General features: G+C 44.6%; 1 protein-coding gene across 3 annotated transcripts in view; it reads right to left on the reverse strand.

Moving 5' to 3' along the window:
* The window catches only part of PLCB1 (phospholipase C beta 1), a 479313-nt gene that overhangs the window by 116400 nt on the left and 335324 nt on the right, over nucleotides 1-27589 (reverse strand). For all 3 annotated transcript variants that reach the window (XM_083495891.1, XM_083495892.1, XM_083495893.1), the window contains 3 exons: nucleotides 12669-12826; nucleotides 5409-5491; nucleotides 2084-2168 (listed from right to left, as the gene is read on the reverse strand). In XM_083495891.1, the coding sequence (XP_083352017.1) occupies nucleotides 2084-2168; nucleotides 5409-5491; nucleotides 12669-12826 (326 nt within the window). The remainder of the gene's footprint in view (nucleotides 1-2083; nucleotides 2169-5408; nucleotides 5492-12668; nucleotides 12827-27589) is intronic.

Here is a 27589-nt window from a genome sequence, read left to right on the forward strand (position 1 = left end):
CTCCTTCCAGCTCAGGCCCGGGCCGCCGGCTCCCCGAATGACGTCACGGGGGCGGGGCTTTAATGGTGGTGTGCCGCGAGATTTTTTTTCCGGTAAACAGGTGTGCCGTTGCCCAAAAACGTTTGGGAAACACTGCTCTATATGACATCCTTTTATATATTTGAACATGGCTATCATATCACCCCTTAACCTCCTCTTCTCCAGGCTAAACATGCCCAGCTCCCTTAGCCGTTTCTCATAAGGCATCGTTTCCAGGCCTTTGACCATTTTGGTTGCCCTCCTCTGGACACGTTCCAGTTTGTCAGTGTCCTTCTTGAACTGTGGTGCCTTTGTAAGGCTTCACTCACATTCGTTTCGCAGGGGCACACCTTGTATCCATATGGCCCTGCTTCTTCCTTTTGCCAGAGGTCAGCAACCTTTTTCAGCCGTGGGCCGGTCCACCGTCCCTCAGACCATGTGCTGGGCTGGACTATTTTTTTTTTGGGGGGGGTGAACAAATTCCTATGCCCCACAAATAACCCAGAGATGCATTTTTTTAAAAAAGCACACATTCTACTCATGTAAAAATGCTAGGCAGACCCCACAAATAACCCAGAGATGCATTTTAAACAAAAGGACACATTCTACTCATGTAAAAACATGCTGATTCCTGGACTGTCTGCGGGCCGGACTGAGAATGCAATTGGGCCACATCCAGCCCACGGGTCTTAGGTTGCCTACCCCTGGCCTAGACACACCCTCTTCGTCTGCCTGCGGTAAGGGACAGCTCTGCCAGTTGATTTGTCAATATGCCAACTTTTTGTTACGGCTGAGGAACGCTCATGTCCAACGTTTCTTGATTTCAGGAGGCTTCCTGTGTCCCAGTTAGGAAAACAACTACCTGGGGATTTCCCCCCACATAGAAGAAGCACTGCACTTATGGGGAAATGTGTGCATGACAGAGTACAATTACTTTACTCAGTTGCAAGTTCAGGTAATACCCCCTCCCCATATGTGGTGGGCTGGCACACAATACTCTGTGCACATCTGTGAAGCCACTAACCTCTTCCTTGGCAAGGATGCCATTTCCTTGCTTCACCTGCAAGATGTTCAGGGATCTGGGGCAGCCCATGTAATCAATATACCTGAAGGAGGATCTCTACCCCCATCATTCTGCCCGGACACTGAGGTCCAGCGCTGAGGGCCTTCTAATGGTTCCCTCACTGCGAGAAGGGAAGTTACAGGGAACCAGGCAGAGGGCCTTCTTGGTAGTGGCACCCGCTCTGTGGAACACCCTCCCGTTAGATGTCAAGGAAATAAACAACTACAGTCACACCTTGGTTTTCAAACAGCTTAGCTCACGAACAACTCAGAACTTGAATGTCGCAAACTCGGAAGTAGGTATTCCGGTTTGCGAACTTTGCCTTGGAAGCCGAACATCCAGCGCGGCTTCCGATTGGCTGCAGGATGCTCCTGCAGCCAATTGGAATCCTCACCTTGGTTTCCAAACGTTTCGGAAGTCGAACGAACTTCCAGAATGTATTCTGTTTGAAAACCAAGGTATGACTGTATCTGACTTTTAGAAGACATCTGAAGGCAGCCCTGTTGAGGGAAGTTTTTAATGTTTGATGTTTTATCATGTTTTTAATATTCTGTTGGGAGCTGCCCAGAGTGGCTGGGGAAACCCAGCCAAATGGGTGGGGTATAAATAATAAGTTGTTGTTGTTGTTGTTGTTGTTGTTGTTGTTGTTGTTGTTGTTGTTGTTGTTGTCAGAGTGGACTCTGCAATCATGTGATTAATTTCTTTCACAATAGTGCAAGTAATGCACTTGCTGATGCTATGATTCTCTTGACTTTACATGGTACAAAGCTAGACACCTGTTGTGGTGACTCTTTTAAAACTATACTTGGGCACCCTTGCCAAACATCTTTCAAAGTACAATATGTGATATAGCACCTTACCACACCCACTATAACGTGCAAAATAAAGAAGAGTCTATTTAGAGGTGCTATATGAAAAGCAACGGAAAATTCAAAATTGTAAATCAATACTTTATATTTTTACTGCTACTTCTTCTTTTTTTACCAAAGAGGACCAACTTACTGGGTATTTTTCCAGTGGCTCCATCAACAGGGCATCACCAAATATTAATCTGCAATATTCTGCCATTTTTGCCTGTTGCTTAGGGCTGAAAAGGGAAGAAAACAGGGAATTAAATGAGGGTTATTCATAGCATCGGATGTGCCAGTAATGGAAAATTTAATATCCTTTAACGAGAGGAAGAGGCATAATTTTTTGAACCTATCCTAAATTATTCTCACTGATATGGAGTCATTACACAATTATTCCGACTCTTGTGACAGTTCTTTTCACAGACACTTTTACATTAAAGATACAATAAATGTTCTCAGACATCTGCAGTGGTAAACTGAAAAAGCTGAACCTGCTTCACATACAGGCAACTAATACATGCTTAAGAAAATGCAGAAAATGAATGTGACATTTGCACGCTGTTAAACATAAATATCTTTATTCTACTCCTGTATGTAGGTTTGTGGTTTCTGCCTTAGGTTTCAGAGTTTTCTCGGTTTCACATTGCTGCTCAGGGTCAAGACTAGAAAGCAGGCATAGAATAAATGTTGAAGTTTTCCTCCAAATTTCCCAGTTCTTGCCACCTTCTTTTCCCTGTGCCCTGAGGCTACTTGGGGTGTCGAGAAACCAGCTCGGCATCAGTAAGAAAATCAGTCTCACACCAAGATGACTTGAAGAAAAAGCTTTGGCTTCAGCCGTGCAATGTTTATTGTGTACAGTGAAAATAAAATCATCCTCTCTCCTCCAGCACAGCGTTTGTTCTGTCTCGTACTCAAAAAAGTAACAATCAAAAGGAATGCAACCTTGCCCTTGCCCGCAAACAAAGAGAGTCCTATGCTACGTGAGCCAATCATTTAGTCTAGCATGAGGTGTTCACATGCTCATCATGCTCTTAGCAATATCTCGTGCTGTAAAATCACTCTGCAATAATAAGAACTCTGCTCATGCTCTTATGTACAAGCAATCATTTTCCCACATTGGGGTGCTTTGCAACAGTTGTTGGGATTATGAGCAATATTAACTGAAATATCCTTGTACTCATTGAGAAACTCAATGCAAACTGGAAATATAATTTAAATGTACATGCATTTTTAATGGCAAAAGCTTGCCCAACAGTACTGTGTGTGTACTGAGGGTTGCACATTAAATGTAATTTTTGGCTGAGAGCAAATGTTCAGAGTCCATCTGCAAAGCAAATAACACTCTGAATCTCTGTACCATCAGAAAAGCTCCTGGATGAAGCAGTTTCAATTATGGTTTCAGCTTGTGGGTGAGAAATTGTTTTATTAGACACTGAACTCATCTCAAATTAATTTCAGCAGATGAGATATTATTTCTAAGCCCTAGAAGGGGTACCAGAACCACCAATGATCTGGCTGTCTTTTTGTCTCCAGGCCCTTTTATTACAGGTTTCCATAAAAGAGCAGAAAATAACAATTATATCTGCTTTCCAATAAGTTTTGCTCATACATTTCATCCAAAAGTTTTGGCCAAAGACTGATATATAGTGCCACTAGCATTGTTCTGTGTTTGCGTGTTGAGGTCCCCCAAAACACCCCTACTCCAATAACTCACAAATCACACATAATTTTTGTTTAAGGTTTTTGGCATTATTTTGGCCACAACTTTATTAAACATACAAGATGTGAGTAGTTGCTTAGGCATTGGTTATGACTATCTGTCTCCCACCACCACCACCACCCCCGCCTTGGGGACAGAACTGACTCCCGGATTCCAGCGAAAGCCAGTGTGGGGAAATAAGATCGGGGATAACTGGAGCTGCGACACAGACCCTCAGCTTCTCCTCGCATGCTCCCACGGGCTTACGCTGCCCAAACCCGATTCCAGGGGTTTGGACGAAAGGATCGTAAGCCCCTGAATTCCTTTAATGGAATTCCCTTGTAGCAGCAGCATTGGAGGGGCAGGCCCAGCCAATCCATACCCCTCCTCCAACCAATTTTAACCAATGCCTAACCGCCAACCTTACAAGTTATGATGATTTGCTGCACAGTAGGCAAAAAACCAAATGGCAGCCAGATGGCAAAATTCTTACCGGGCCCCTGCCCCAAAAGCAGATGACCCCATGACAGGCATAGCAAGGTCAAAGCACAAGCCCAAAACAAGGGAGGGCGGGCGGGTGATCTAGTGCCCACAGCGAAAGAGAAAGCAGATCACTGTGAGCACTGTTTAAATAATCTCTGTTCCCACCCCCAAATTGGCAACATCAATTTTACCCCAGCAACACCAACAACCAATCCTTGCCAGGCCCCTCTATCCTATCCTGCCTGGCAACTACGAGGTGTCTTGCTTGGCCCCATCCGCAACACGCGCTCTCTTTTAATGAGAACACGCTTTGTACATTTCTTGATTCTGGCATTTCAACAACAATGGTGACTTTTAAAACATGTGTGCTACTTAGGAGAAACCTATTCATATATTCTAACTGTTGGCTAACTCATGGTCCCACCAAGCCACAGGAAGTGGCCTGAGAGACCCCAGACCTTTATCTTCCAATATGATTGGGAGGGTGGAGTTGCTGTCTGCTCTTTAGAGATCTCCTCTATAGAGCAGGCGGAGACATCTTTTATCCCCAATCTTAGCACTAAGCACCACGGGGCTATGATCTGAGATAAAGTTGTCTGCCTGTTCTTTAAAAGGCAAGGTTTCCAGAAATCGGTTTGAAAACGGGCTGTCAAGTGGATTTCCTTCTGTCCACCTGTTTGATCCACATCGAGGCACATACCCCTGCTATGAGTGCTTTCTTTTCAACGTGCAGATATCATGCAAAAATAAATACATAACTTGCTTTGCAGTATGCATATTGTATAGTCGCTGATTTAAAATGGCCACTGTTGCTCTCCTCCCCTGACATGTTTGCTGATTTTGTGTGTGCCTAAGTCGCTAGAGGTAACCTACCTGGACAAAGACTGCAAATCTAACCCTCCGTTCATCTGAGGAATGTTGGAGGGTGTGCATATGGGATCAGGGTACACGTATGTAGTCTGTGTGTATCTGTGTTTTACGTGCAGTGTCTGTGTGTATATATACACTGGCTATGGTCCCCACTGGCATTTGGTCCTTGGAGTGGTAGTTGACTGGCAGCAGGGCCCTCGGCCCAAAAAGATGCTCTTCAAGCATGCTGAAAAGTGGTTATGGCACACATTCTCTGCAAAGAAATATGGAATGCAGCAAACTCGTATCCAAACCACGTCCACCACACTTCAGAATGCCAGCGTTTCTTCTCCACGAACTTCAATCGTTTAGCAGCATCAATGAAACATATGCAGGCTAATATTTATTCCACAATATTGCTTACAAAAATATTTTGGCTACTTACGAATCCACGTGATTTTCAAAAGAGAGAAGGATCGGGAAAGGAGACCTCTTAAATGCACATTCAGCAATCGCTTCTATTACTTCCTATGGGAGATGGCAGGGAAGAAGGAAGAAGAACAGGCAATGAGGATTTCTTCTTTTTAAAGAACACATTTCTCTTTCCGGTTTTTTTTTTTTTTTAAATGATTTGACACACAAACATAAGCAGTTTGATAACTTCTCAGGCACAAAGCCATGCTTTCTCATGTTCTAAAAACCTTTAAAAGAGTTGAGGAAGCCCCACGAGCAATTAAGTTATTCTAAGCTTGATTTACTTTATCGTCTTCAGAATCTCTACTTCCACTATTACATCTGCTGCCTGAGAGAGAACAAACAACAGCCTGAATGGAAGATTCTGTCTTTGTAGGGCCCGACTGTATGCCTAAAGCTATGCCTTTTGTGGATCATTTTGCATAATTAAAATAGTCACATATTGCCTGACAGCCTTTTTTTTTTACAGGCTTTCTTTCCACAAAACTCTGTTATTTAGCTTAACACATTTCAGGCTTGTTTCTGATGTGGGGAAACCCTTAGATGTGACAGAGAGCGGCTATTGCATGGAGTCAAATAAGGGTGAGCATTTGGAACATTTCCTAAAAGCTGCCTAAAAGCTGACTGGGGTTAGCATCTGTTTATCTAACAGAAGTTAGAAGTTTATCTAACACTTCAGAAGGACAAGGGTCTAGGCTATCTTGGTTATGCCAAACTGGTCTATCGCTATAGTCCTATTTGATTCCCTACGCGATTAGACTCACATGATGGAGAGTAAGGATGGCGGTCACTAGACGTGTTCTCCCTATCATGTTCCTGCATCTGCCACTGCCTCTCTTGTGCATTAGAAGGGAACTTAAAAATGGTAAGCATAATGCTGGTGGTCAACACAAGGTGTTCAAAGACTCACTCAAGGCAAATCTAAAAAAAAAAGTAGTCTAAACACCGACAACTGGGAAACACTGCCCTGCAAGCGCTTCAACTGGGGAACAGCCTTTACCAAAGGTGTCATGGGTTTTGAAGACACTCGAACTCAGGAAGAAAGGGAGAAATGCGCTAAAAGGAAGGCATACTTGGCAAACCCTCATGTGATCAACTCCTGCCTGGAAACCTACCGGTATGTCCCCACTGTGGGAGGACATGTGGATCCAGAATTGGCCTCCACAGTCACTTGCGGATTCACTGTTAAAACTGTGTTTATGGAAGACAATCTTACTCGACTTCGAGTGATCGCCAAAGAAGAGAAGGGGAAACTTTTGGAGCTTGGTGTGTACCCATGTGCGCAAGTACAAGAGGCAGGTCCCCTTGTATTTCACTATTAACGTACTTCTTCTTAATTGTATTTCAGTTCAACAATTACTTTGATAAAATACCTATTTTGTTATGTGCAAATGGCTTTAGATACCTATTAGGTCCATAAATTAACATATAACATATATTCAACACAAAAAACAGTGACAATTTGTTGTTGACAAAGGGCAGCTGGACATACAGAGAGACCCATTATCTTCAGTAGCTTAGGGCCTCATCAAACCTAAATCTGGCCCTGCTTTCATTCTCCAACATGTGATGGATAAAGGCACAGGGATGTGGTGGAGTATTTCACCACTTTCCCTCCTGGGGAAACTGAATGGCCAAATAGGGCTTATGGCTTTGCCCAAAAGCTAACCATTTCAAATGCAGGACAGGAGCAAATCCATACGAGACATGTTTCAAGATGAGTATCTCTCAGGCAAAGGTCTCATGGCATAACCAAGGTTTGCATCCATAGCTGTCAACATTTCCCTTTCTTAAAGGGAAATTCCCTTATTCCAAATAGGATTCCTCGCAAGAAAAGGGAAAAGTTGACAGTTATGTTTGCATCTGGGGCATCACTGCCTGAAAATATATTGCTATGAATGTGTCTCCATCGAGAAAGGGAAGAAAAAGGCCAAGCTACACAAAAATCAAGGGACGTGCGTGACGCTGTGGGTTAAACCACAGAGCCTAGGACTTCCCGATCAAAAGGTCGGCTGTTCGAATCCCCGCGACGGGGTGAGCTCCCGTTGCTCGGTCCCTGCTCCTGCCAACCTAGCAGTTCGAAAGCACGTCAAAGTGCAAGTAGATAAATAGGTACCACTCTGGCGGGAAGGTAAATGGCGTTTCCGTGCGCTGCTCTGGTTCGCCAGAAGTTGGCTTAGTCATGCTGGCCACATGACCCGGAAGCCATACACCGGCTCCCTCGGCCAGTAAAGCAAGATGAGCGCCGCAACCCCAGAGTCGGCCACGACTGGACCTAATAGTCAGGGGTCCCTTTACCTTTTTACACAAAAATCATATTTTGATGGGGGGGGGAGGAGATAGCTGACCTGGCAAAACAAATTACACCCATATTGGTAAAACCGTTGTATGTTACAATGAAGTTTGGAAATGAATTCACGGCTCTTTAGATCTCAGCCTCCCATATTTACTCAGTTGTGGCATAAAGAAAGAGTTAGGGGAGTCAAATTGCAGCACAGTGAGATCAATTTACTTTTGTGCCTCTGAATACATCAAATCTATTTGTTGGAGGCAGGGGAAAATGACAGGCCTGTTACATGGAGAACAGCCATGGTCCAAGTATGTGCTGGTTTAATGACTTTGCACCCATCAGCTACTGAGAATTCAAAATTCATTCACACACAGGATATGTTATTTCTCAACAAGAGTGTGTTGTCAAACTGAACAGCAAAGTGACAACAATATTTTTAAACTGATGTTCATGCTAGCATCATCAGAAGTGTAACTAGTTTAGTCACAATATCCTGATGATCTTCACAGATTGCAGGGAAATAGGCCATTCTCAGCTCCCCTAAAAGATAACCAATAACAATGAGAGGCGAGGCCTCAAACTGATGCTCAAAACATCTGAATTTATGATAATGTATAATGTGCCAGACACTTTAACATTAGTCTCTCTCAGAAGCTCTATGACACAAATACATTTTAAAAGTCTTGGATTGCTAAATTAAATTATGAAACTGAATCAATAAATAAAGCGTGAGACTGAAGATATCGGAAGGAGATAAATGCCCCAATAATAGATTTTATTTTTCTTTACAATCCTTATATCTCGCAAACCTTCAGCACGTAAATAACAGGGCACGTAGCAATAAAATGGATGTGGGGAGCCTGTAGTCATCCAGATGTTGTCCAGATGTTCCTGAACTTCAGCACCCATCAGCATGGTCAATGGTCAGAGGTTGAAGGGGGCTGTAGTCTAGCAACATCTGGGGATATCACATTCTGATAATACAGGCATTATATATACACAGTCTGTTAAGTTGTGGGTGAACATACCAGACGACACAGCGAATCTTCAGACAGCTCTTGATTATTCACAGGCCAGAACAGAACTGAACTGAAGGGTTCAGCCAGCCTGCTTATATAGAGCTCAACTACAAAGCAACAGTAACAACTTTCTGTAACTATCCAATCACTGAACATCACTTTCAATTCCTTATTTGCATATGCAGACCTGAGTGAAAACTATCTACAGTATCCCCCTGCTGGCCCAGGGTGAGAACTTCAGTACATAACACAGTCCACAACTTTGAAATCATTGATGGAAAACAGTAGCAAGGTTAGATTACTGTAATGCATTATACATAGGGCTACCTCTAAGTGTGGGGATGATTAGGGAGGCAGGAATGAAGATGGTTCAGAAACTTCAGCTGGTGCAGAATTCAGTGGCCAGGTTGCTCACCAGAGCAAGATGGTTTGAGCATGTTACACCGATCCTGGTCCAACTGCACTGGCTACCAATTAGTTTCCGGGCCCAATTCAAAGTGCTAGTTTTGACCTGTAAAGCCTTAAACAGCTCAGGACTGCAATACCTCAAGGACCACCTCTTTCCATATGAACCTATCCAGACCCTGAGATCATCTTCTGAGGCCCTCATTTGTGTGCCTCCTCCTCAAAAGGTTTGGAGGGTGGCAACATGAAACTGGGCCTTCTCTGCAGTGGCTCCCCATCTGTGGAATGCTCTCCCCAGGGAAGTTTGCCTTCATTATACACCTTTATGCACCAGGCAAAATAATCATTTTTAACCAGGCCTTTGGTTGATCTGATTTACTTCCTATGCCCTTTTAAAATGTGTCTTTTTTGTTGGGGAGGTGCTATTCGGTTGTTGTTTTATTTTTATTATGTATTTTATGGTTTTATATCTTGATTTTATTCTATGAATCGCCCTGAGACCCCCCAGGTATAGGGTGTTATATAAATTCAATAAATAATAAAAATAAAAAGAATTGTAACTAAAAATATTTCATCTACGGCTACCCTTCTTGTGCTGGAATAAATGAGCCTTTGGTCTGGTCCAGGAGGGCTCTGCTTAATGCATGAAGGGATAAACAGGAATGCGAGGGAGCAGTCCTGCCGCTGCCATGATGGGCACAGTCTCAGCATCTTCGTCCTCACCTGCTCCAACCCTAACTTTGGATGGAGCAGAAGAATCTTTCCAAGTTTAACTGTCCACACTCAGAATCCTCAGTGTGAATTATCCCAGTCACACAGGGTTCCTGCCTGTGTGGAGGAGTCTAAATACACTCAGCTGAACAAGAGAAGATTTGCCCTCCAGCCCTTCTTCTTAATGCCTGAAGGTTTGAGGCTACAGCCAGTGGGAACGGGGCTGTTTGAGGCGGAGCTGGCATTTGTGACTGCGCTCCTTCCTCCACACACATCAGATAGATGCAAACACCTCAGCAAGGCTTGAGGTATTTGTGTTAAGGATATAGAAAGTGTGTGGGAAGCATTTTCATGACACTTAGGGTGTTTGCTTTCATACTATATCCTACAGATCACAAGATACTCCATTCTATTCCAACTCCACATAATCCCTAAACCTTTAACGCATTTTAAGGCTATTTCCACAGTCTAGGGTTGGTTGGTTGTTTTTCCATGTGGGATTTTCATTAATTCCTCAAAGCACTGTTGTGTAAATCTTGGAAGTACAGTATAACGAAGGAGCAAACTATAAACTGTCTGAAAAGGTATATGAACCAAACAACCATTGTTTCTGGATGGACAAATAATTACTGACGAATAGTCAGTAACTTTCATGAAAGAAGATCAGCTGACATTACCGCAAAGGGAAGTCTGAAGGGTATAGATAATATGAACTGAGGGGTAGTTAGCTATACATTTCTTGTAACTGTCTCTATCACATTGTTTCAGTTCTTCAGATAATTTTATGAAAAGCTTGAAAGGATTGAAATAGTACACAAGTAAGCACATATTCCATGGTATAACCAGGGCTGGATTTAGGTTTGATGAGGCCCTAAACTACTGACGCTAATGGGGCCCTTTGTATGGCCAGCTGTCCTTTGTCAACAACCAAATTGACACTTTTTTTGTGTGTGTTGAATATATGCTATATGTTAATTTATGGACCAAATAGGTATCTAAAGCCATTTGCACATAACAAATAGGAGCCTACAAAACACAAAACACTGTTGCTGTTTTATTTTATTTGTTTTTTTATCTTATATTTTGGAAAGGTATATCCAGGTTTTTTCCCTTTAATTCCCCCCCCCCCCCCAGAGAGTGGGGCCCTAAGCTATGGCTTGTTTAGCTTATACGTAAATCCGGCACTGCAGTTAACACTAGACAATCATGGTGGAGAGAATTATTTAGATTTTGTAATGACACCATAGCATCATCATAGTTTCCCTATCATGCAACAAAAGTGCCTCCAATCTGTCCATTTAATGTTTTACTTAAAAAGAACAGTAATTTTCAATCCACTACCATAATGTCCCCAGATTAAGTGTTAGCTATTTCAACGTTGTTCCTTGGATGCTAGTCAATATGTTATCCAGCACAGATCCTTGTTGACATTAGAAGATAATATATCTTGCATTCAGCTCGTGGATCCATTTGAGGCTCTACTGCTGTCCATTACCTTATAGCTAAATGCAGCATCAGTGGCTCTCTTCGAGCATTGAAAAAATGTGTTGAGCATAAAGTATACAGGGGGAGCAGGTACTTGTGTGGCAGCCCTGCCCTCAATGTCCTCATTTGTGCCTGCTCTAATGCCATCCTTCTCATGTTGAGTTGGGAGGTAGGAAGGTTGAGGGTAAAGATAAAGGACCCCTGGATGGTTATAAAGGTAAAGGTAAAGGTACCCCTGCCCGTACGGGCCAGTCTTGACGGACTCTAGGGTTGTGCGCTCATCTCACTCTAGAGGCCGGGAGCCAGCACTGTCCACAGACACTTCCGGGTCACGTGGCCAGCGTGACGAAGCTGCTCCGGCGAACTGGCACCAGAGCAGCACACAGAACGCCGTTTACCTTCCCGCTATAAAGCGGTCCCTATTTATCTACTTGCACCCAGGGGTGCTTTCGAACTGCTAGGTTGGCAGGAGCTGGGACCGAAAGACGGTAGCTCACCCGGCCACGGGGATTCGAACCGCCAACCATGCGATCGGCAAGTACTAGGTGCTGAGGTTTTACCCACAGCGCCACCCGCGTCCCCTGGATGGTTATAAGTCCAGTCAAAGGTGACTTTGGGGTTGCAGCGCTGATCTCGCTTTCAGGCCAAGGGAGCTGGTGTTTGTCCACAGACAGTTTTCCGGGTCATGTGGCCAACATGACTGAACCGCTTCTGGCACAACGCAACACCATGACGGAAACCAGAGCACACAGAAACGCCGTTTACCTTCCCGCCGCAGTGGTACCTATTTATCTACTTGCACTGGCATGCTTTCAAACTGCAAGGTTGGCAGGAGCTGAGACAGAGCAATGGGAGCTCACTCCATCACGGGAATTTGAACCACCGACCTTCTGATCTGCAAGGTCAGACCACAGTGCCAGTTGAGGAGCTATGCCAAACACACCAAAGGATGCTGGAGTAGGTCCAGTGAATGTGTGCTCAACTCTACCTGATGCTTTTGAATGTGCAGACGGCTAGTGTCTCTCCATTTACAGTTTCTCTTCATTTGAAAGCTCCGCATCGCACCAAAGACCTCATTGCTAGGCTTCAGCGCAGAAATGTACGCTACGCTCGACAAGGTAATTCAGTTGCTCTAGTCTCCCAGATGAGAATTGAAACAAAAGCTTCAGTGAAGACTTACGGCACGAGTCTCCAAGATGCCCACGACAAGTGCTACTGGAGACCTTCCCACATTTTCCTTCCTCCCTTAGCCCAAAATAAGCTAAGTGTATGTTGCAAACTGGCCCTTGCACAATAATATCAGCGACGCCGCACAACGTACCTTAAAGGATATCTCAGTTGTCATGGTGAATCCATGTGTAATAACGGGCTCTTCTTCAGCTGTTCGGCCTTTCCAGCAGTCCAGCTCGACGCAGCGACAGCCAGACAATAGCACTTGGCGATACATCTCTACGGAAGAGTTACCGGCCAGCTGTCCAGCTGCAAAGACATAACGAGGAGCATGAAACAAGGGGACCCATTATGGGCTTATGGACTAAATGCACATAATTTAACCATAATGAAAGCTTACATCATCCGTTTCCCCCAGTGGTGACAAACAAATGGACAAATCCATTTAAGAGGCATAAAATGTAATGAAAATCATGTCCAATTAGTCAATACTGAAGGGTTCTGATTTTTCCTTCGTATTCAGCACTGTAAATCAGAGATGGCTAAGCTGTGGCCTATCAGATATTATTGGACTCCAACTCCCATCAGCCCCAGGCATGGACAATGGTCAGAAATGGTAAGAGTTGTAGTCTGAACAACCTCTGAAGGACCATAGGTTAGCCGCCTCTGGTGAGCATGATTTCTGACCTAAAGAATATTGCATTGTTGTGTGTGGTGGTAGACCTAGAAAATAAGAGGGAATATCACATGCACAACAGTTCAGATTCCCACTGGTTTCAAATGTTTCTGTATTTCTAAAATGCTAAGAAATACCTTTGCCAGTTGTGGTATTTCTTGTGAGAACCATGAAATATAAACAAAGAGGATGAGAGAAATGTACACTGTACTGCTCCGTGTCCACTTCTTAGGGTTTTAGTCTTGTTTCAAATGTATTTCTAATTGTGTTTTTAATTATCATATTGTAATCACATTGAGACAGCAGCTTAGATTCTCGTGATACTATTAATTGCCTTTAAGAAATCTAACTCTTGTAAATGTGTTCTGAATGATACCATTAAAATGCACGTGTGGCAGAAATGGCTCTTCTGTCAAAAAACGTATTATAATTTAGTACAGTAAAAACAACAAAAAGTTTGCAGTCTCTTGGACAGTTGACACCACCTTAGAGCTCTGTTGTGCCAACTGATCGGCACTGGCAGTTCACACATGTTTTCACAACTCCCGGAATTTAATGTGACATTCTGTACTTAACTGGTTTATAATGAAACACTGTACACTCAATAGGCCCCAATCCAACCCAAGTGAAACACTTTCATTGATTTCCATGAGAGTGACTTAGTTATGTGCTCAACTCTCTTACTGGTCGGTGAGAAAGGCTCACTTTAGGTAGGGTGGGTTTAAAAAAGTTTGGAGTGTATTTTATTGTGAAAAGCTTAAATGGTTGTATTCAAAGTAGTGCTTCACAGTAGAGACTGCTGGATTGAGATAGGCTGGAAAGACTGGAAATTTTTATGTTGTTGCAGAGAGTTCTTCCCCTTTTTCGGTGTAGTGCGAGTTATTAATCAGGACAACCACCTTAAATTGTGGACCAGAACGGCTTCCCCTATCCAGATAAGACTTTTGAATAGCACAACCACCACTATCTTCGCCTAAGAGTATCCTAATTAAGAGCACCTGTGTCCTAACTGGCTATACAGGACATCTCGGTTAGGTAAGAACGAGAAGAAGAACGTGTGAAGTGGTCTGCGGGAGAGCGGCATTCCAAGATTACGTATTAAGTGCAGCCAGTGAGACTGTCTAAAAAGACAGAACGGTCCCACAGAGTGGAAGTAAGTAGATTGTGAGCCCCTAAGGGGAGAGAAACAGCCTTAAAAGATTGAAGCGGTCAACTAAAAATAAGATGCAGGGGAAGAATGGGAAAAGGGGAGGGGGGACCCCAGGTGAAAGAAAAGTATCAAGACAAGAAGAAATTAAAGACCTAGACTTCCTGTGGTTAAAAATTAAGGAGGAACTCAAGCAGAACGAAAACCATATAGAAAATAAACTAGAGGAATTACAGGAAAGGATAGATAGGAGAATAGAGGGAGCAATAGGGGAGCTCTCAAATAAAGTTCAAGAATTAACGACCAAAACTAAGACATTCGAGGAAACCAACAAAAAAATGCAAAAAGATATGAGAGAACAGAAAAGGGAAACAGAAAAGGTGAAGGAGGAGATGCGTGAGCTGAACAAAACACAAGAACAGTTATGGGACAGTATTGCAATGACGGAAATGCGGCAAAGGCAGATGCATCTAAAATTTAGAGGTATAGAAGAAGAGATGAACGAGAATGTTAGAGAAAAATTAACCAAGGAACTAGCAAAGTGGCTAGAGGTGCAGGAGGAAGAGGTCGCATTCACGATAGATAACGCCTTTAGAATTAAAATAAGAACATACCAGAATAGAACCAAGAAACCCCTTGGGGATTGCTTAGTAGTGTTCAATTCAATAGGAATGAGGAATTTGGTTCTCAAAACGAGTTACCATAAAAAATTAATAATAGGCGGAAGACCAATAATCGTACTCAAAGAGATCCCAGTTAGGCTGCTACGCAAAAGAGAGGGATATAGACATATAACAGGTACTCTCAGAAGGAATAACATTCAATTTAGATGGGAATTCCCCGAAGGAATTGCTTTTTTCTTTAAGGACAAAAGATTTAAACTGACCAATCCATTAGAGATAGAAAAGTTTTTGAGAAGATATGAAAGGGAGTTGGGAAAAAAGGAAGACAGAGCAACAGATAGACAGGTCGTAGGAAACGGAAGAACTGAGGAGGGGGGGGGGCGGGACCGCGAGGGGGGGAGGGAGGGGGGCCGGGGGAGCGGGGGGGAGGAGGAGGAGGGTGAGGTGGAAGAGGGGAATACGGAAGAGGAGGAAGAAGTCAGGAATTGAAAGTTTTGAATAAACCCGATATATAATTTTAGCAATGTCTTTAACTTTTCTAACATGGAATGTTAACGGTTTAAATGAAAAAGCAAAAAGAAATAAAATAGAGAAAGTCCTGAGAAATAAAAAATGCGATGTGATTTGCTGCCAGGAGACCCATGTAGCCAAAAAACACAAACATATACTGGTTAACAAAAAATTAGGAGTGGAATTTATAAACGCAGGAGCGAATAAAAAGAGAGGTTTGGTAATCTATGTGAAAGAGAAATTGGAACCCAAATTGATTTACAAAGACGAAGAAGGGAGGATCCTCGGAGTTCAAATTACCCACCAAGGGGAAAGGATTAATGTAGTATCGATCTATGCCCCCAACACAAACCAACCTGAATTTTATAGAAAATTGGAACAAATACTATTGGATTTGGAAAACCATAACCTAATTGTACTTGGTGACATGAATGGAGTCCCGGAACCCGAGATAGATAGAAGTCAAAAAAAGAGAAAAAGGAACCAAGGGAAACTCCCCAAAACTTTTGATGACCTCCAAGAAAACCTAGATTTAATTGACATCTGGAGGTTCAAAAACCCTACAGAAAAGCAGTTTACACATTTTTCGGGAGTCCATCAAAGCTGGGGTAGAATTGACCAGATCTGGGTTTCCAGAGAGCTCTCGACAAGATCGGTGAAATGTGAAATAGATCCCAGAACACTCTCAGACCACAATTCTATATTTTTGGAACTAAAGTGTAAATTAGCAGGTCCGTATAGATGGAGAATGAATGATTATTTATTGGAACAGGAAGATACAATCGGTAAGGCAAAGATCATTTTGAAAGAATATTTTGATCAAAACCTGAATAAAGGAACAAAAATCGATGTGGTCTGGGATGCAAGTAAAGCAGTAATTAGGGGTTTCCTGATCCAACAGAATAAATATAAAAAGAATTTGAGAGAGGCAAAAAAGGCGGAAATAACTAAACAATTAAAAGAAACAGAGAGAAATTTAATAAAAAATCCCGAAGATGAAAAGAATAAACAACTCAGCAAATTATTACAAACCCAATACTCAACATTGATAAACCAAGAAATAGAGTGGGGAATAAAACTGATGAAACAGAAATATTTCGAGTCGGCAAATAAAACAGGCAAATTACTAGCGTGGCAATTGAGGAAAAGGAAAAAACAGAGAGTAATCAATAAAATCAAACATGAAGCCCAAATAATAGAAGATCCTAATGAGATAAAGGGAAAGTTCCAGCAATATTATGAAGCTCTGTATAAAAAGAAGGAAGATGAGGATATAAATGAGATAAACAGATATTTGGAAAATAGTGGAGGGGAACAACTATTAGAAGAAGAAAAAACATTCTTAAATGACCCAATAACGGTGGAAGAGGTCAGGAACATTATTAAGAAAATGAAACCGGGGAAAGCTCCAGGCCCGGATGGCCTGTCTCAAAAATACTACAAAACTTTAGAGGAATATTTGGCCCCGGTTCTATGTAATGTAATCAACAACATCCTACAAGGGGGAAAAATACCTGACTCATGGAGAGAGGCATACATAACGGTAATTCCGAAAGTAGACTCGGATATGCTCGATATAAAGAATTATAGACCAATATCACTGCTCAATGATGACTATAAGATCTTTGCAGGAATAATGGCTAGCAGATTAAAGAAATACCTGAATAGAGCGATCCATAAAGACCAGGCCGGATTCCTGCCCGGCAGACAGATCAAGGATAATGTAAGACACATAATTAACATAATTGAATATTTGGATTTTAGAATCGACATCCCCGCTGCCTTAGTATTTATAGACGCTGAGAAGGCTTTTGATAATGTATCCTGGCACTTCCTTATAAAGTGTATGGAAAAGGTTGGAATAAGAGGGCCATTTCTAGAAGCTATAAAGTCGATTTATTCAGAGCAAAGAGCGAAAGTAATTATTAATAGTAACCTGACTAATTCACTTAAGATCACCAAAGGTACAAGACAGGGGTGCCCTTTGTCGCCCCTGCTGTTTATTTTGGTTCTGGAAACTCTCTTAAACAAGATAAGAGAAACATCTGAAGTAAGAGGGATCAGAATAGGTACAAAAGAGTACAAAGTTAAGGCCTACGCTGATGACTTAGTAGTTTCAATAGAAGACCCAGTAAAAGGGATCAATACATTGATTGAATTAATGGAAACGTTTGGTAGACTATCCGGCTTTAAACTGAATAAAAGCAAAACGAAGATGCTGATAAAAAATGTAGATGAACAGTTAAAAAATAAAATCGAGTTGGAATCCGGGTTAACGGTATCAAAAAAGGTTAAATATCTAGGTATCTGGATTACACCAAAAAATATAAATCTGGTGGAAGATAATTACAAAAGAACCTGGAAAGAGTGCAAAAGAGACCTAGACAGCTGGAATAGATTACAACTCTCTTGGGAGGGAAGAATGGCAGCCATCAAAATGAGCATCCTTCCAAGGATGATATTCCTATTCCAAAATATCCCAGTAGTCAGGGGTACTACTATGTTTAAAGATTGGCAGAGGACCCTTTCCAGATTCATCTGGCAGGGTAAAAGGGCCAGAATCAAATATAAGTTGCTCACGGACAGAAGGGATAGAGGAGGGTTTGCAGTGCCAAACCTGCAATTATACTACGAGGCTTCATGCCTCTGCTGGATTAAGGAATGGATAGCCTTGGACAACACGGATCTACTGGACCTGGAGGGTTTTAATATTAGACATGGGTGGCATGCGTACCTGTGGCAGGACAGGGGGAGACTACACAAAGGATTCTCCAACCATATCATAAGAGGCGCGTTGTTGGAGGTGTGGAACAGATGTAAAAGGTTAGTAGAAAAAGATATCCCCTGGTGGCTGTCACCCGTCGACATCTTAATAACTAAGAAACTAAACATGGAAGGTAAAAGATGGACATACGCTGACCTCCTGAGAAGATCAGATAAAGGATGGGAAATCAAAACCTACGAAGAATTAAAAGATAAATTATCGGGATGGCTCCAATATCACCAAATTAATGCTATTTGGAGGGAGCACAAAAAAATGGGAATGAGTAAGAACAAATCCAAATTCCAACTAGAAATAATAGAGGGAAAAACCAAACTCCTAACTAAAATGTATAACCAGTTATTAGACTGGGATACAATGGATGAGGAAATTAAAGATGTTATGATTAAGTGGGCTATAGACCTAGGACACCCCATTGAATATGAAAGATGGACAAAATTATGGACTAAAGACATGAAATTTTCAGCTTGCGTCAGATTCCGAGAAAATATGGAGAAAATGATGTACAGGTGGTACATCACACCAGTAAAATTAGTTAAAATGTATAGAACTGGGGACAAGGCGTGCTGGAAGTGTAGGAAGAAAGAGGGAGATTTCTTCCATATGTGGTGGTCCTGCGAAGAGATAAAAAAATTTTGGGGGCTGGTATATGATGAGCTAAAAAAGATTCTAAAGTATACATTCCCAAAAAAGCCCGAGGCATTCCTCTTAGGAATGATAGGAGAAGAAATCAACAAAGACGACCAAATCTTTTTTCAGTATGCGACAGTATCCGCAAGGATACTGTTAGCGCAGAGTTGGAAATCATCGCATGTCCCCTCGATCAGTGATTGGCAAAATAAACTAATTGAATACATGGATACAGCAATAATGACTCAAAAGATCAGGCAACAGAGAAATAACAAATTTATTAACAATTGGAATAAATTTCTCTCATACATGGAGTTGACTTTGGGAAATGTAAAAATTACAGTTGGTGCGATATAAAAACCGCGAGGTACGAACTACGACTAGATGAAGACACTGCTGAATATATTGTTGAGTTATGGCTCTCGACGTGGTGGTGGGAAGTCTGATAATGAATCTGATGTATATAAGATATGTGTACTTAAGTAGTAAGAAACTTGAAATTGATTTTTGTATTTCAATTTCTTTGATACTTGATACTTTTTTTGTTGCTTTTGTGTCGGCTTTTATGGAAGATGTACAAATGTTTTTTTTAATTGATGTGATACAATAAAGGTTTTTTAAAATTCAAAAAAAAAAAAAAATTACTTCACACGTTGCCACAGTTATTACTGCAGATGTTTTGGATTTCTGAGGTCCTTGACCTCCACAGGCCTTTTGTAAATCGCCATATGAAAGATTCATGGCAAAAGATAATAATCTTGGCTTCTATTCTGTGCTGAACTGCTTGAAACCTCTTTGGAAGAATTATCAGAAAGGGTGAAAAAGTCACCAGCTTCTATCAGCATTTAATTCCCAGCCTCTCAGCTAGATGTACTCGTCCTGGATGCAAAACAGCGCAGTGAATTTGAGTGGCTTTGGATGACCAGTCCTTTCCCAAGAAATGCAACGGAGGAGATTGCTCAATTAAGTGTTTCAAACATGGTTTGATGAGTCGGACTGAATTCAACACAGGTTCCGTCCCTAACTAACTCTGCCATGGATTAATTGAGAAATGAAGGAGGTTGAGACGTGGAGCTCAGAGAGGAGGAAACAGCTTGGTGAAATGAACACAATGTTCCAGGTGCGACTGTCAACAAACACTTCTTTAGGGATGACTAAAGAAGATATCACGTGTCATAGGAAGATTTAAGGACAATCAAAGAAAGATTTAAACATTTCAGTACAGTGGTACCTCAGGTTAAGAACTTAATTCGTTCCGGAGGTCCATTCTTAACCTGCAACTGTTCTTAACCTGAGGTACCACTTTAGCTAATGACACCACTGCACGATTTCTGTTCTCATCCTGAAGCAAAGTTCTTAACCCGAGGTACTATTTCTGGGTTAGTGGAGTCTGTAGCTTGAAGCGCCTGTAACCAGAAGCATCTGTAACCCAAGGTACCACTGTATAGTATAGTATAGTAAAGTATAGTATAATATAGTATAGTATAGTTTTTTTCAGGCATCCCCAATCTTCGACCCTCCAGATGTTTTGGACTACAATTCCCATCATCCCTGACCTCTGGTCCTGTTAGCTAGGGATCATGGGAGTTGTAGGCCAAAACATCTGGAGGCCGCAGGTTGGGGATGCCTGGTATATATATTTGATACAACCAGAAACAGTATTCACTCCTTTCAAGAGCATTGGCTCAATGAATCATAGAATTGTAGAGTTGGAAAGGACCCCAAGGGTCCTCGAGTCCAACCCACACAATACAGGAATCTTTCACCCAACAGGGGGCTTGAACCCACAACCCTGAGATTAACAGTACCATGCTCTACCAACTGAGCTATCCTGACTGCTATTCTTCTACAGTTCTCCATGACATATTCTTGTGAACAGGGATTCTCAACTCTCAACAAATGTGAAAGATCAGAAGAGAAAAAGGCTTCTTTGTGTTGATGAGGAAATGAGTTTCTTTGTCTCAGATTAGATCTAATATAAATGAGATTACGTGGCAAAAGAAAGTTCACACCTCTCATTGAGTTTCTATACATATATAAGGTACATATGTAAGAGGCTCATTTATAATTATATTTTGGGAATTATTCATGTTCTTATGCAGCTGCATTGTTTTAAAATTTCTGGATGTTCCATGAGCATATTATAAAGTAGTTGTAATCTATGTTATAAATCAAGCACTGTTAGGAGTCACCCCCCCAATGTATTTCTTATCAATAAAAAATTGGTGTGGCACGAGGAAATTTTTATGCTGAAAGTGTGGCCCAGAGGGGAAAAGTTTGAGAACCACTGTCATAATTCAAGAAATCATTAAATGTGGCCTTCCTCCAGAAAATACTGCATTTGACTAATAGACTCAAACAACAAGAAATTAATCAACAAAATCTACAGAATATTAGCTGACTATTCAAGACCAGCTGGACAAAGAAAAGTGAAAAGAAACAATTCATAAAATTAGTCCCAGGATGGCTGCAACACAACAGTTCTCAGGGCCAATGTCATGTTATATAGAGGAAGCAAAGAAAGGAATGAAGAGTAATTGGGTATGAAGTATGGGAACAGCATCATGTTGTTGCTGCACATGTTGATGCTGCATCAGCATTCACCAACCTGGTGCCCTCCAGATGTTGTTGGAAGACAACTCCCATCAGTGCCAACCAGGATGGGCAATGGTCAGGGATGATGAGAATTGTACTCCAAAACATCAGAAGGGCATCAGGCTGGTTATGTGCTATAAAATCAGCTGCGTGGAGATCGACAAGTAGAGGGTATGCACTCTGTCATGATGCTGATGCCATGTTTTGCTTTTAAAGGCATGGCGTGTGTGTGTCTGTGTGTGTTTGTATCTGTGAAAGCTTAGGAAAGTGTGCCTTGTTCATCATTACGGATAAATGATCATTGTTCCTTAGCTTTTGGCATGGTACAATGAGGTGCTGCAGTCAGTTCTTCACTGTGACAACCGTAATAAACTAAGCTGATAGCTAGAAGAACTCTATTGGAAAACTGAGCTCCAGATTAAAAGCTAGAGGGGATATATATATATATATCTCCAAACTCACAAAAAATATTATTTTTGCCACTAAAATGACATTTCTTCAAGTTTAGGATAGAATGCTTTGAAATTACTTTTTTTTCTTCCCTTGATGGATGGCAACATTGGATTATAAATGTTACACTTCCCCCTAAAGGGAAAGACAGAGCTATAAGGTCTAAATAAATAATCAGCACTTATGTGCTGTGAAATTGTTGTTGCTGTTGTTGTTTTACTAAAGACTAAGGTCACAATAATTATGAATAGATCCATGATACGTGTGTGTTTCTCTTTGTGGTGAAATGTCGTTTCTTAAGCATTTGCTTCGCTTAAAATATAACTAAGGGTGCAGTCTCATAACTAGGACCCACCAGTTAGGGGGCTATAGCACTTGTTGGAACCCCGGATTCATGGGTAGAATGCCGAAAACACCACTGCCATGACAGAGACGCTGATGGAATGGAAATGGGAGTGGAGCCACGGGAAGGGAAGAAGACTTGCACACTTCTGTCACATCCTGTTTCCCTTCAATCTGCTCACATGCCTCTGTCAAGGCACAAAAATCAGCACACCTCCAGTATATGAACCTCATGCAGAGAGAGCGTAACAGGACGTGTGGCATGAGACGTGCGGCATGGACCCAGGCTGTGCACACCTATAACTCACAAGGGGCAAGTTGGGCTTTGGAAAACTACAGAAAGAGGGCACTTTGTACGTAACAGCCAGGCCTCACAACCTGCATGGGGAACTCAAGCACAAAGAGCCGGTTACAGTCATAGGTAAAGGTAAAGGGACCCCTGACCATTAGGTCCAGTCATGACTGACTCTGGGGTTGCGGTGCTCATCTCACTTTATTGGCCGAGGGAGCCGGCGTACAGCTTCGGGGTCATGTGGCCAGCATGACTAAGCCGCTTCTGGCAAACCAGAGCAGCACACGGAAACGCCGCTTACCTTCCCGCCAGAGCAGTACCTATTTATCTACTTGCACTTTGACGTGCTTTCGAACTGCTAGGTTGGCAGGAGCAGGGACCGAGCAATGGGAGCTCACCCCGTCGCAGGGATTTGAACCACCGACCTTCTGATCGGCAAGTCCTAGGCTCTGTGCTTTAACCCACAGTGCCACCCACGTCCCTTGTCATACCTCGGGTTAAATATGCTTCAGGTTGAGCTCTTTTGAGTTGTGCTCCATGGCGACCCAGAAGTAACGGAGCACGTTACTTCTGGGTTTCGCCGCTCACGCATGCGCAGACGGTCAAAATGATGTCACGCGCAGACGTGGGTTGCGTTTGCTTCAGGATGCGAACGGGGATCTCGTTCATATCCAGAGGTACCACTGTACTTCTGGTTTTGGTCCCATCTTCCTTCCTGCTGAGATGTGCAATGGCAACACTGAGACTAAACAGGGGGTGTAAGGTGGGGGCTTGTTGGTGACAGACTGAAGTTGGCGGGGCACTACCCCACTTGCCGTAATGGATCAGCCTCCACTACTGAGATTTCCCACTCTTTTGTCCCTGCTTGTTTGTTTTGCTAAGCATGCAAAAGATGAATGGTGATATCCCCCCCCCTTAACCCCATGTTGAACTCGTTTCCTTCTCCTGCTTCCCAAACCTGTGCCCTATTTGTTATGTAGTGTAGTTTCACCCTGGGCCAACAGGGGGATACTGTATATAGTTTTCACTCAGGTCTGTAGATAGTTTTCACTCAGGTCCGCGGCAGTTATTTTAGGCGGGAACTCTGGGCTGTGGTGGTTACAATGTTGACAGCCGGCTGCCTATAAATACAGGCCGGCTGAGCTGTTCTCAGTCAGTTTTTATTCCAGCTTACCACAATAAAGAGCTACTTGAAGAAATCGCTGTGCCGGCTGCTATGTCAACCCACGACTTAACACTGGCGACGAGGATGGGATTGATGGACATCAGAGCACAGCTAGATGCGGCCAGCCTCTGAACTGAGCTGAATCACTGAGCTGAATCACAGAGCGAAATCACTGAGCGAAATCACTGGGCAGAACCAATTCAGAGCTGACTGTTCTGGCTAGAGCACTGTGTTCCATCCATCGCCCTTCACGCCGGCATCGGAATCATGGCTTCACTTGTGCCTCTACCGCCGTTTGCGCCAGCCTCTGAATCATGGGACTCCTACCTCGCTCGGTTCGACTGCTACCTCCAAGCCAACGAGCTGACAGCAGTATCAAAGGATCGGAAGCGGGGCCTATTCCTCAGCCTCTGTGGGCCTGAGGTGTTTGAGACGGCCCGAGCGTTGGTTGCGCCTGAAGCAGTCCAGGCAACACCATGGGACACGATCCAAGAGAAGCTCCGCAACCACTACGCACCAAAGCCGTCCAAGATTGCTGCCCGCCATGCGTTCTACCACCGGAACCAGGCAGAGGGGGAGTCAATCAACAACTACACCACCGCCCTGCGACAGGCTGCAATGCACTGTGAGTTCCGAGACTTAGACGATGCCCTGATGGATCGAATCGTCTGCGGGGTCCGGGACATCCATCTGCAACGGCGCCTCCTAGCCAAGCCAGACCTCACGCTACAGAAAGCCATTGAGGAGGCTGTGGCCTCAGAAGCTGCTGAACGCTCCGCCCAGGAGATCCGCAAGTCCAGCAGCCCGCGTCTTGCTAGGGAGCCAGTTCCGGTGCATCATGAAGAGGCCAGCAGTGAGGAGGCATCCTCCAGTGAAGACGATGACGTGCACCAGACAAAGCGGGAGCGCAGGAAGTTCCAACAGAAGTCCAAGGGCCAACCGGAATGTGCTGGCTGCGGAGGCAACCATTCCCGTGCCAAGTGTCGATTCAGAGACGCCATCTGTAGGAAGTGTTCCAGAAGGGGCCACATCGCTAAGGTCTGCCGATCGGCTCCGTCTGACACCCCCCCTTCATCGACTCGCAAGTCCAAGTCTTCACTCCAGTCTGCCAAGGAAAGTTGTTTCGCTCTCACCAACTGCCGCTGCCCGTCTGGAACCACGATTGGCCAAACCGACTCGCCTACGCGACGCAAGCTGAACGTCACGGTGCTCATTGAAGGAGCTCCATGTGACATGGAGATCGACACCGGGTCTGCCCTGTCCATCGTGTCATGGAGCACCATCAAAAGACTGGTACCCAGAGTGTCCAAAAGGCAACTCGACTCTCACCGCGTACACCTGAGAGACTACCAGGGAAACGACATTCCCGTGGTAGGCGTTGGCCGGTTCCGGATCGCCTTCAAGGATTTTTCGGGCCTGCTCCGGTTGGTGGTGGTCGAAGGTCAGCGGCCAAGCCTCCTAGGGCTAGACTGGTTTGATGCCCTCGGCCTGGAAGTCACCGGCATCAACTGCATCTCTAACGCAGAGACTGAGGGTCTGGTCAAAGACTTTGCCGAGGTTTTTGACGGCACCTTGGGCCAATATACAGGTACGCCCATCTCCTTTAGCCTTGATCCACAAGTCGCCCCCATCAAGCTAAAGCCATGCCGGGTTCCCTTTGCTCTCAAGGCTAAGGTGGACGAACAACTGGACAAACTGATTGCCCAAGGAGTTTTGGAGCCGGTTGACCACGCAAAGTGGGAAACCCCCATCGTCACGCCTGTCAAGCCAGATGGGTCGGTGAGAATCTGCGCTGACTACAAGTGCACGATCAACAAGGCACTTCAGCAGCATGCTTATCCGGTTCCTGTTGTCCAACACCTGCTGCATTCCCTGGGTGAGGGTAAGGTCTTCGCTAAGCTGGACCTTGCCCAAGCCTATCAACAACTGCCAGTCGATGATGCCACTGCTGAAGCCCAGACGATCGTCACCCACCGGGGGGCATTCCGTTGCCGCCGGTTGCAGTTCGGGGTGAGTGTGGCTCCTGGCATCTTCCAAAGCCTTATGGAGCGTCTCCTGCAAGGGCTTCCGGGCGTGGTACCATATTTTGATGACGTCTTGGTGTCTGCAGACTCACACCAGCAGCTGTTCGAGCGCCTCCGTGCCGTGCTGACCAGGTTCCAGGAGGCCGGGCTCAAGGTAAAGAGGGAGAAGTGCCAGATCGCCGTTCCACAGGTAGAGTTCCTGGGCTATCTTATCGATGCCTCCGGTCTTCATCCAACCACATCCAAGATCCGCGCTATCCAGCAGGCCCCCACCCCAAAGAACAAAACGGAGTTGCAGGCATTCCTGGGGCTGCTGAACTTTTATAACATGTTCCTGCCCCACAAAGCCACAGTGGCTGAGCCTCTTCACCGACTCCTTAGCACTAAGACGCCTTGGGCCTGGGGTCATCGGGAGACGGCGGCCTTCAATGCGGTCAAGGCTCTCCTTTCTTCAGACAGTGTGCTGGTACAGTACAGTGAATCCAGGCCGCTGGTCCTTGCCTGCGACGCCTCACCTTTTGGCATCGGTGCTGTCCTTAGTCACCGTTTTCCAGATGGAAGAGAAGCACCGCTCGCCTACTTTTCCAGGACACTATCTCCGACGGAACGGAATTACAGCCAGCTCGACAAGGAGGCATTGGCACTTGTGGCTGGAGTGAAGAGGTTCCATGAATACCTCTATGGCAGGACTTTTGACCTCATCACTGACCACAAGCCACTCCTGGGCCTCCTCGCCGGTGATCGTCCAACTCCACCGGTCCTCTCACCACGCATGCTGCGATGGACTGTTTTCCTGGCTGCCTACCACTACCGGCTCATCCATCGCCCGGGGAAATCGATGGGCCATGCCGACGCCCTCAGCCGTTGCCCTCTTCCAGCATTTGTGGAAGACCCGGCTCCAGCTTCATCGCTCCTTCTGATTGAGGATCTTCCGGCAGCGCCTGTATCGGCTGCCACTGTGGCCTCCGCATCTGCCCAGGATCGCACCATCAGCCGGGTGCTCAACTGGGTGTGGAGGGGGTGGCCACAAGGGCCTTTTGCATCGGAGTTCCAGCCCTTCGCAACCAGACAACATGAACTCTCAGCTCATCGCGGCTGCCTGCTGTGGGGAGACCGCGTCGTGATTCCCCAGGGACTCCGTCAGCGCGTCCTGGAGGCTCTGCACGTTGGCCACCCGGGAATTGTCAAAATGAAGGCGTTGGCTCGGTGTTACGTCTGGTGGCCTAATATGGACGATGCCATCACTGCCTGGGTGTCCGCCTGTCAAGCGTGCCAGGAGTCGAGGCCTGCACCACCGGCAGCTAAGGGACACACCTGGGAGACGCCAAAGACACCCTGGTCGAGGGTGCACATCGATCTGGCTGGCCCCTTTCACGGCCGGACCTTTATGGTAGTGGTGGACGCCTATTCCAAATGGCTGGAGGTCGCCCTGATGCCCTCCACCACTACCGAAGCTGTCATCCGGGTGCTGCGAGGCCTGTTTGCAACGCATGGGTGTCCTGATGTCCTTGTCTCTGACAACGGACCGCAGTTCACGTCAGGCACGTTTGAGCGGTATCTTTTGGGACTGGGCATCCGCCATGCCCTAACGGCACCCTTTCATCCATCCAGCAACGGGCAAGCGGAAAGAATGGTGCGCTCGACAAAAGAGGCACTGGCGCGCCTGGACCGGGGAGACTGGCATGAGCGGGTCGCCGAATACTTGTTCGTGCAACACATCACCCCTCATGCGGCCACAGGGAGGAGTCCTGCTGAACTGCTTATGGGCCGCCGCCTCAGGTCACCGCTCGACCGGCTACACCCAGACTTTGCCGTGGCTGAACCCCCAGGCTGTGC

This window comes from Podarcis liolepis, assembly GCF_965112155.1.
Source record: "Podarcis liolepis genome assembly, chromosome: 3".
NCBI classification, from domain to species: Eukaryota; Metazoa; Chordata; class Lepidosauria; order Squamata; family Lacertidae; genus Podarcis; species Podarcis liolepis.